Consider the following 11,387-nt stretch of genomic DNA (forward strand, 5'->3'; position numbering starts at 1 on the left):
ACTGAGCTGCACATCGGTGCAACACCATTTGCAACCAATAGACTTTAGTGTCAGCAGCATTTCCATCAGGTCCAAAGAACAATATTCAGCTCCACACAAAGTTTATTATACCTTCTGAATTTGTACTTTCAGCACGATTCATTTTTCTTTATGCTTCAATCTGAGGAAAAGTACTAAATAATCTGTTTAAATAATCTGTGAAACTAAAAAGAAAATAGCCCACAAAGGGCAGAATCAAAACAAAGAAACAGATGAGGAAAGCGCTGAGGACACTGTGCAACTCAAGCTCACTGCATCTTCAGCAACTAAAAAGCAACTGAAGGGCAGTTGAGGCCACTGCCCCCTTTATGCTCTTGAAATCTTCTGCAGAGGGACGCCGAGTGGCACAAATGGACATTGCTGGCTAGAAATATATCACAGCTCGACACCAGGAACACTATATCCCACAAATAGGATTATGCAGAGGCCCCATGAAGAAGAATTTGCTGTGCTGCACAACTACATACATATAAAGTAGATCAGTAGCTTGCCAGTGACTAGGAGATGCACTACAGATTATGGAATTTTGTAAATTGTCAAGTAAACAAGAAAGCCATCAAAAAAGGTTTTTATTTGGTTTGACATATGCAATTTAATTTGAAGTACTTGTGCCTCATAATTCACCCATAAATCTTCTAAACAACATTTTACAGATATAATAAAACCGGTTAATGACACTTCACTGCAGGGCTCAGGTAAAAATGCTAAATCTTCACTGAAGAGATGTCACCATTTCGAATGTGTGTATTTAAGAGACTGTATGAACTGTTAGTGTATTTGAATATTTATCTACTTTCCATCACTTCAAGCGTTTGTTGGTTTTACATTTATGCTCCTCCATATACACCTATGCATAATGGCAACCTAAAGTTAAAAAGGCATTTTTCTTTTAGTCTGTCTTGTACTGTATGAGACTATTGTCTATTTTTACTAGTCAGCTGAGGGTGCCACATCTCTCAGTGTCATCCAACAACTGCAGTATATAACCTGTCACTTAAATCAGCCTCTGCACCAAATGACTGGAGGATACCTAACGTAACACCAGATTTTTAAAAAGGCTCCAGAGGCAATCCTGGCAATTACAGGCCAGTAAGACTAACTTGTACCCGGCAAAATATGGTTGAAACTATCAGTTTGTAAGCGCCTAGAGAGTTATAAATATATGCCAATACTGGATTTGTCAAGAACAAATCATGCAAACTAATTTCCTTCTTTGATCGGGTTACTGGTCTAGTGGATGGGGGAAACCTGTAGACAGGATATCTTGATTTTAGTAAGGCTTTCGACTGTCCCACATGACATTCTCTTAAGCAAACTAGGAAATGTTGGCTAAATAAAATTACTGTAAGGTAGGTGCACAACTAGTTGAAAGATTGTACTCAAAAAGTAGTTATCAGTAGTTTGCTGTCATACCGGGGAGGACATATCTAATGGGGTCCCAAAGGGTCTGCCCTGAGTCCAGACTCATTCAATATTTTCATTAATGACTTGGATAAATAAGTGGAGAGTATGCTTATAGAATCTGCTGATGACCCCAAGCTGCAAGAGGTTGCTAGCACTTTGGAGGGCAAGATCAGAATTCAAAATGACCTTGTTAAAAGAAAACAATTATCCAACACATAGATGAACACAATATGTTATGGAAGAGTCAACATGGCTTTTGTAAAAGGAAATTGTGCCTCGTCCATCTATTTAAAAGAATCCTTTGAGAAAATCAAACAAACGTGGAAAGAGTGATCCAGTTGATATAGTGTACCTGGACTTTCAGAAAGAATTGAACAAGGTCCCACACCAAAGGCTCTTAAGACAACTATACAGTCATGGGATCAGAGGGAAGATCCTCTCATGGATCAGTAACTGGTTAAGAGACACGAAACAAAGGGTAGAAATAAATGGTCAATTTTCACTGTGGAGAGGGGTAAACAGCTGGGTCCCCAATGAATCTGTACTGGAACCCATGGTGTTCAACATAAATGATCTGGAAAAGAGGGTAAAGAGTAAGGTGGCAAACTTTGCAGGTGATACAAAATTACTCAAGACAGTTAAGTCCAAAGCTGACTACAAACACTTACAAAGAGATATCACAAAACTGGGTGACTGGGTGTCACCATCTCTCAGTATGGTCTCCTGAGGGGGTCTTAGCTTCTTCTGACTGACCCTCCATAGTCTGCTCTCAGGTCAATTCCTGGACCCTCACCTCCAATTAAGTCTGCTAGCCCTTTACTTTTTGTGCTTGCAGTCTCCTTCAGTCTTCTGGCTGTTTTCTTGGAGGCAGCCTGGTGCAGGGCTGTCATCCCATTGCTATCCCAGGCTCTTATGCCTCCTTTTCCTTCTCTGTACTCTCCCCTCTATAGCAGGCCTTGTTTCCTCTGTTGGTGGCAGCTGTGGGTGCCTCCTTCCATGACTGGGAGCTGCACGGGATTGTGATAAAGCTGCTTGCTTATAAACAGAAGAGACTCTCCTCCTTCCCCTCCCTCCAGCCCTATCTATGCTTAATATACGGTTTGTAGACCCCATTACGCAGAGCAACAAAATGACAGATAAAATTCAATATTGGTGACTGCAAAGTAATGCATATTGGAAAACATAATCCCAGCTATACATACAAAATGATGGGGTCCAAATTAGCTGTTATCACTCAAGCAAATCTTGGAATCATTGTGACTAGTTCTCTGAAAACATCTGCTCAATGCGGAGCAGTAGTCAAAAAAGCCAACAGAATGTTAGGAACCATTAAGAAAGGGATAGATAATAGCATAGGCGCTGACTTCCCCTCTGCCCAATGGGTGTTCGACCCCCACCCCTGCACCGCCCTTGCCCCATCCCTTTTCCACCCCTTCCCCAAAGTCCCCGCCCCCTCTTTTCCCACCCCAACCCCTCCCCCTTCCCACCCCCATTTCATCCTCTTTCCCCAAGTCCCCGCCCCTGTCCTGCCTCTTCTCCACCTCCTCCCCTGAGTACACCGCATCCCCGCTCCACCCCCTCCCACCTGGAAAGTCCTAAGCACTACCAAACAGTTGTGTTAGGCGGTGGGGGGGGGGGGGGTGAGAATCGCTGGGAGGGAGGGGGAGGAGCAGGGATGCAGCGCGCTCGGTGGGGGCGGGGGAGGAGACAAGGAGTGGGGAGCTTGTCTACTTTTTCCCCGTGGGTTGCTCCAGCCCCGGAGCACCCATGGAGTCCGCGCCTCTGGAAAATAGGACAAAAATAGTATAATGCCACTATAAATCCATGATACACCCAGACCTCATAGACTTTACGGTCAGGAGAGACCAACATGATCATTTAAGTCTGATCTTCTGCACATTACAGCCCATAGAACTTGACACACCCACTCCTGTAATATACCTCTAGCCCAGGGGTAGGCAAACTTTTTGGCCTGAGGGCCACATCGGAGTGCGAAACTGTATGGAGGGCCGGGTAGGGAAGGCTGTGCCTCCCCAAACAGCCTGGCCCCCGCCCCCTATTCACCCCATCCAACTCCCCTGCTCCTTGTCTCCTGACTGCCTCCTCCTGGGACCCCTGCCCCAAACCGTCCCACCCCCTATTTAACCCCCCCCCCCCCACTCCCTGTCCTCTGACTGCCCCGACCTATCCACACCCCCACCCCCTGACAGGCCCCTCCGGTACTCCCACACCTTGTTCCCCTCCCAACTCCCCCACTCCCCGACTCCTGACCGCCTCAGAACCTCCGCCCCATCCAACTGCGCCCTGCTCCCTGTCCCCTGACTGCCCCCCAGGACCTCCTACCCAACCCCTCCACCGCCGCGCACGCCGCCACCACCCCCTTACCATGCCGCTCAGAGCAGTAGGAGCTCGCAGCAGGCATAGCTACATGGGAGGGGGAACAGTAGGGGAGGGGCCAGGAATTGGCCTCCCGGGCCAGGAGCCGGGCAGGACAGTCCCACAGGCCGGATGTGGCCCAAGGGCCGTAGTTTGCCCACCTCTCCTCTAATCTCTGACTCAGTTACTGAAATCCTCAAATCCTGATTTAAAGACTTCATGTTACAGAGAAGCCACCATTTACAAGACTTTAAACCTGCAAGTGATCCATGACCCATGCTGCAGAGGAAGGCGAAAACCCACCAGTCTCTACCAATCTAACCCTGGGGGAAAATTTCTTCCCAACCCCAAATATGGCAATCAATTAGACTCTGAGCTTGTGGCCAAGATCCACCAGCCAGACACCTGGAAAAAAAAATTCTGAATACTACATATAGTTCCCGTCGCCCCATCTCAAAAAAAGGATATTAAAATTGGAAAAGGTATGGAAAGGGCAATAAAATGACCGTGGTATAGAACAGCTTCCATATAAAGAGATTTTCCATATAAAAAATGGACTGTTTAGATTAGAAGAGAGATGATTAAGCAGGGATATGATAGAGATCTGTAAAATCATGAACCTTATTCTTGTGGAGACAAATACAGAAGTGTTATTTACCTTTTCACATAACACAAGAACCCAATGAAATTAATAAGCAGAAGGTTTAAAACAAACATAAGGAAGTACTTCTTCATCCAATGCACAGTCAACCTGTGGAACTCATTGCCAGAGGATGTTAGGGAGGCCAAAATTGTAACTGAGCTCAAAAAAGAATTAGACATTTTCATGGAGGATAGGTCCATCAATGGCTATTGGCCAAGTCAGGGATGCAACCCACATGTTCTGCGTGTCCCTGAAGGTCTGACTGCCAGAAGCTGGGACTGGACAACAGGGGATGGATCACTTGACAATTGCCCTGATCTGCTCATTACCTCTGAAGAATATGGCACTGGAAGACAAGATACTTGGCTAGATGGATCACTGGTCTGATCCAGGATGGCCAGTTTTATGTTCTTATGTTAAACCAAGGAGTATAATTAAACAAAAATATAAAAAGTTGCAACCACTTTGCTCAGTGCGACATTTGGAAGATTGAAGTTAGCATATTTCACCTTTCAGAGACTAAAAATTTTATTTAAAGTTTAGGATGGACATGAAGTTCACAAAAGTAATGCTCTAATACAAGGGTCAAAGACACTATAGTTACCGTGACCAGAAGAATTTCACTGCTCCATCTTTGCGCAATTATCTAGGTGTCACTTAAAATTCATATGAAACCATGCAAGCTGGTTCACTTGACAAATATCAAAGGAAATATATTTATCAGGATTAAGATACTGTACTTTGAAAGTAGTAATACAAGAGACTGCAAGCAGCAAATTTGTTATTTGTTTTCAATATTAAGGCAAAAAGCCTTCATTTCTCTAAGGTGAAAGAACTGAGTTCCATAACATTAGTTTGGAAATAGGACAAAAGGTGAATTGGTCATTAGAGATCCATGGCTTTATAAGATAGTGGGGGGCAGGGGTGTTGACTGACTGCCACCCTTTGCTACAGAAATGGTGACATCTGAATGGGAAAAGCATATATATTTTGCAAAGCCTTTGAGATCTTTTGGAATGAAAGGCTAACATACACAGGTGAGTCGCATCATACGTGCATTTAACTTACGCAAATTCAACTATCCGCGCTTGGGGGACCGGGGGAATCGATCTAAGTTACGCAACTTCAGCTCCATGAATAACGGAGCTGAAGTCGACGTACTTAGATCTACTCACAGCAGTGTCTTCACTATGGTGAGTTGACTGAGGCTGCTCCCCCATCGACTCTGCCTGCGCCTCTCGCCGCGGTGGAGTTCAGGAGTCGACGGGAGAGCACTTGGGGGTCAATTTATCGCGTCTAGACTAGATGCGATAAATCGATCCCTGCTGGATCGATCGCAGTCTGCCGATCCAGCGGGTAGTGTAGACAGCCTCTATGTGCTGTTGAAACCTCCCACCGAAGAGGGACAGTCTTCTGATGAGAAGGAATTCAAAGCCAGCCAAGGCTGGCTTAACAGTTTTAGGAACCGCTTCAACCTCAAAAACGTGCAGATTACTGGTGAAGCCACATCTGCCAATGAAGAGGCAGCAAAAGCCTACCCCCAAACAATTAAAGAAAATCATAGAAGGAAAGGGCTATCTTCCGAAACAAATTTTTAATGCTGACGAGACTGGGCTCTTCTGGAAAAAAAATGCCCAATCACACTTACACTTCGAAATCAGAAAGACAAGCCCCTGGCTTCAAAGCAGCTAAAGACCATGTGACTGTGTTGTCTTGTGGAAATGCGGCTGGGCATTTAATAAAGCCGAACTTGCTCTACAGGGCTGCAAATCCCCGTGCTCTAAAAGGCAAGAATAAAAAATCTCCTGCCTGTGTTCTGGCAATCGAATAAAAAGGTGACATGGGTGACGGCAGCATTATTTAAATACAATTTCTGGATTGGTTCCACAAGTGTTTCATTCCGGTGGTCAAGCGGTACCTCAAAGAGAAAGGACTTGATTTTAAAGTGCTGCTGACCGTAGACAATACCCCTGGCTACCCTGCGGCACTCCGGTTTGCGATTTAAGGGATTTTCAAGGGTAATTTTGACTATACGAGATTTTCGCCTTACGCACTGACTTTAGAACCTAACCCCTGCCTAGGATGCGACTCCACTGTAATGCAAAATATGAAAGATATGTTTTGGGTTGCATATGCCACAACTGCACCACATTGTGGACCGGGGAAAATCAACCTTCTCTGATGCTGTTTCAACAGTGTCACAGATTACCCAGTACAGTTCTGGGAGCGATGCTATCAGAAAAATGAATCCGCAGGGGAAAACCCACTTTACATGCACCAAATTGAATAAGGGCCAGAGGGATTTGGTTAAAAAATTAAAAAGAACCAAACTTAAATAACCCACTATGAGAAAGTACAGCATTGTCAAGTATGTAAATATCAAGGAGGAAAGAAACTTATTACAAAAGTATGAAAGTAAGCAAAGAAGATTTTTACAGAATATTCCAAAACAAAAGCTACATTTTAAATTGTTAGACTGTAGAATTGTGTTCCTTCCAAGGGAAGTGGGGAAAAGACCAGTCAGTAAGTGAGGTTTTACATGCCATTATGTTACAGCCAAATCTCAAAACTGCCTTCCATAGGGAAAGATACCAATTGCCATTTAGTGCAGAAAAATCTAGTTAGATTAGATTCAGCCCAATATTGTTTGGACTAAACAGCCAGGGGAAGTCTTAAAGATATCCTACAAAGGGGAAAAAAATCAGCTTCTACCCTCTGTGACACAGAGGGGCAGGTGAAAGTTTTCACAAGTTTTTTATATTAGAAATTCAGGTCTTGTCTTCCTGTACAACAACTGGAGAACTAATGAAACAACAATGTGAGCAATTAATATTCTGGAAACATGACATCTTTACTAAAGATTCAATAACTCAGTCCTTCCAATTAAGGTACACATACTCACAATAAATATGCTAGCAATGGTCCTTTCAAGGTCCATTCTCTCTCTCCAGCAGGGAACTGAGCTGTTGCAACTTTAGGACTCTGTGAAAACTTCTCTCTCTGATGAGAGCTGAATCCCTTTTCCTCAGCCAGTAAAATAATCCCAGGAGTGGAAATGGATACACAAGCCATCAAGATAAACTGGAGAGACACAGGACTGTCCTGGTCCTGAGGGGACCAAGGAAAGCTCCTGTAATTTGGCCCAAACATGTGAAGGCCTGGGTCAGATGGGGCTCTGAATAAGGAAGGGCTTCAAGAAGGAAGCCTTGGCCCTAGAGACATGAAAATCCCTAGCTGAGAAGGACTGTCTCAGAATGTGTGCATGCTCCAGAGACACAATGGGGCCAGTGGGGATTCAGGCTGATATAGAACCACAAAGCATGTTATTAACTGACTTTTTTGCGTGCTTGTGCACACATGTGTGCTGCTTCCAGGACATTAGAGAAACAAGATGGCTGAGGTAATATCCTTACTGGACCAACTTCTGTTTCTGAAAGTGACAAGTTTTCAAGCTTGCTCTATTTAAACTCAAAACCTTTTCTTTTTCACCAAAACAGAAGATGGTCCAATGAAGTACATTACCTCACCCACCTTATCTGTGTGCACGCCCACATATATATGACTTGTTTGCTGCTTTACTGAACTCCTTTTCCCCAGCTACACTGGGAGTAAAGTTTCTGTTTATTTTGGGATTCCTGCATGCATGCCATTTGAATGAGCCCAGATGGCTACATAGCTCCAGCAGCTGGAGCAACTACAGTACACACCTTCAGGGCTTGTGGCGTGGTCATCACTGCTACTCACACTACCTGTTTCTGTATACCACAGCTCACACAGGCTTAAACCTACCTTGGACAAGAGAGAGTTGGTTACAGTGTTTCAGACAGACATCCACTAGGTCAGGGGCAGGCAAACTTTTTGGCTGAGCGCCACATCGGGTTTCCAAAACTGTACGGAGGGCAGGGGAGGCGGTGTCTCCCCAAACAGCCAGGCGTGGTCCTGCCCCCGTCTCCTATCCGACCCCTCCACTTCTCGCCCCCTGACGGCTCCCCTGGGACTCCTGCCCCATCCAAACCCCCCTGTTCCCTGATGGCCCCCCCGGGACTCCTACCCCACCTACCACCCCCTGCTCCCTGTCCCCTAACCACCCCTGACCCTCCACCCCTGACTGTCCCCTGTCACCCCATCCAACACCCCCCCATTCCTGACTGCCCCCTGGGACCGCTGCCCCATCCAACCCCCGTTACCCACCTTCTGACTGCCCCGACCCCTATCCACACCCCCGATCCCTGACCACACCCCCACCTCTGCACTAGGTCCTCCCAAAAAAAAAAAAAAAAAAAAAAAGTAGGAAAGACCATTCTTGCCATTCCTGATAAATTTTAGGTAAAAAGAAATAAAAGCCAAACAAATTAATAAAACCTTCCACATTGTGTTTATATGTTGAACCAGCAAAATAATACAACTTTTTATAGATCCTTAACAAATCATCCGTTTACATAAAACTGTTTTCTCTTTTCACTTTATATAACTAAATTTGAAACTATACTAAATTGAACACAGTTACCTGTTTTTCTCTATCCTTGGATAATGAAAATTCAATCAAGTCTAATTCACTTTTATTCACAGGCAGTTTCACGTTCAGGTTCGGAATACTTCACCTGTTTAGGTTTTAAACTGTGCAGGGGAGTGTTTAAAATGCAACTTTCTTTTAGAGTTTTTAAAGCGTACATTGGTCGTGGATGCCAAGAGCTGCTTTCAAAAGTTTTCAGCCAAACTGAGTCACCAATACTAAGATTACACGATCTTTTTAAAGAAAGTTAAGTAGTTTCAGATATTGCCTTTCTTCCTAAAGCCCCCCACCCCAATTTCGCTAGTTCTGCAGTCACAATTTCCTCTGTTTCTGCAGTAACGTGACACAGGAACAGGGGACACGAACTGTAACGATGGACAAGGCTCTATGTAAGTGCTGTCAAATCCAAAAACGAGAACGTTTTTCTTGGCTCTCTTCCCATTAGTCGCGCTGGGTTGAACAACAGAGTAGTCCTCCCCAGAGAGAAACGTCCCTTCACCCTCCGAAAGGAGACGGAGCCAAGGCGAGCACAGCTGGCAGCGGGCCCCGCTCAGCGCGGGGAGCAGGCCACACCCGAGGACAACAGCGCGTGGGTTGCGCAGCAGCCCCGGGCCCGCCCGCCCCCAAACCCTTCCAGGAGATCAGCGCTGCCGAGAGCCCCCGAGGGGGGGAACGGACCCCGTCCGTAGCGGTGCAGGCGCCCGGTCCCGAGGGCGAGAAGGGGCCTGCTCCGCGGGGTGGGGGTATGAAGGGGGGCCGGGCAGTGCCCTGCCGCCCCGCGGGGAGCGGTATCGGGGAGCGGCGGCCGGGTTCTCGTTACCTCCCCAGATGCCCAGGCTGAGCTGGGAGCTGTCCAGGTTCACCACGTAGTCGCCCAGGAACCGGTTCAGAACGTCCACGACCAGCGACTCGAACACCATCCTGCCCCGGCCCGGGAGCCGCCGCTGCCTCGGGCGGCGCGCTGGCTCCCCTCCTCCTGCCCGGGCCTCTCCCTGACGAGAGGCTGCGGGGTCCCCACCCTGAGCCGCAAGTAGGAGCCGAACCGCGGCGACAGGCTCACCCCCTCCCCCGCAGACTCTCCCAACGGGCCACTCCCTCCGCGCAGGCGCACAAGGAGCGGTCGTTCTCTCTTACCGCCGCCTGACAGAGAGCAGAGCGCGTGACGCGATGGCGCGCGCTACTACCTAAACGGTAGCGGGGTGGTGCCTGGTGGGGGCGCGCGCGCTGTTACCCGAGGCGCGACCGTTTTCCTCGTTGGAGGGGCTGCTCAGCCTGTGTCCCCTCACGGGTTATGCCCTCATACATCCTCTGTCCCTTCACCACGCTGTACAATGTGGGGGACCGTGTGAAGTAGGGACAAGGACAAAGGCCCAGGGAGCCCCTCTGCCAGCTCACCCGGGAGGCAGAACCCAGCTTTCCACATTCTAGTCCAGTGCTCTGTCCACTCGGCCTACTACACACCATATCCCCAACTGCCCAGTCTCCAACTACACCCAGTGCACACCACCTCCACCTTCCCAAATACCCACTTCATACCCTATGCCCAAATACTGTCCATGACTCACTGTCTCTCCCTGTCCCCCAATTCCACCCACTGCACACCATGTCCACATGCCCTATGCCATCATACACCCCCAATCCCACTCACTATACATCACATTTACAAATACCCCAACATCCATAATCCCTATCCCCAATTTACCCACAACACATTCCATCCCCCAATTCCACTCCACTATATCACATATCCACTATATCCCCAAATCCATCACACCCACACACACATCCATAAATTCCACCCACTATACATCATGTGTCCCCACAACACCATCTCAAACACATCCAAATCGCTCGCTCTCTAACACACACACAGAGTATGTCTGCACTGCATAGAAAAAACCATGGTGCCAAGTCTCAGAGCCTGGGTCAATTGTTTTTCCCCTCGGTGAAGTTAATTCACCTCCCCAAGAGGCAGTAACTAGATCAACAGAAGAATTATTCTGTCAGCCTAGCACTGTCTACACCACGGTATAGCTACATCTCTCAGAGGTGTGGATTTTTCATACCTGAGAGACATAGCTATACCAACCTAAATTCCTAGTGTAGACCAGGCCGAGGAGTGATGATTTGCTAAAGCAGCAGAATACACTTCTCTGCTAGTGGCAGGAAGAACATTGTTTTGTTGTCTGTTTCTGGAAAGAGTTTATTTTTATATACTAATCCCCAAGAACTGAAAGGGCTTAGGTTTAAATTCAAGTTCACGTTGGTCCTTGCTAAGAAAATGATCAAGTTTTGCACTTGTATTTTCCTTGTAGGATGTGTCTACAGTGGGGCAATTCATATGCCTTTTCCTGCACTGATACAGCTTCTCACAACTGGGAATTTAGATGAAATTAATGGGAGACTCAAGGG

General features: G+C 46.8%; 1 protein-coding gene across 3 annotated transcripts in view; it reads right to left on the minus strand.

The window, feature by feature from the left end:
• VPS13A (vacuolar protein sorting 13 homolog A) overlaps positions 1 to 10,131 on the minus strand; it is a 265,264-nt gene extending 255,133 nt beyond the window's left edge. For all 3 annotated transcript variants that reach the window (XM_027827923.3, XM_043547506.1, XM_043547507.1), the window contains exon 1: positions 9,796 to 10,131. In XM_027827923.3, coding sequence (XP_027683724.2) covers positions 9,796 to 9,895 — 100 coding nt within the window. In that variant the 5' untranslated portion in view covers positions 9,896 to 10,131. The remainder of the gene's footprint in view (positions 1 to 9,795) is intronic.
• Between the last annotated feature and the right edge of the window lie 1,256 nt (positions 10,132 to 11,387).

This window comes from Chelonia mydas, chromosome 5, assembly GCF_015237465.2.
Source record: "Chelonia mydas isolate rCheMyd1 chromosome 5, rCheMyd1.pri.v2, whole genome shotgun sequence".
Classification (NCBI taxonomy): Eukaryota; Metazoa; Chordata; order Testudines; family Cheloniidae; genus Chelonia; species Chelonia mydas.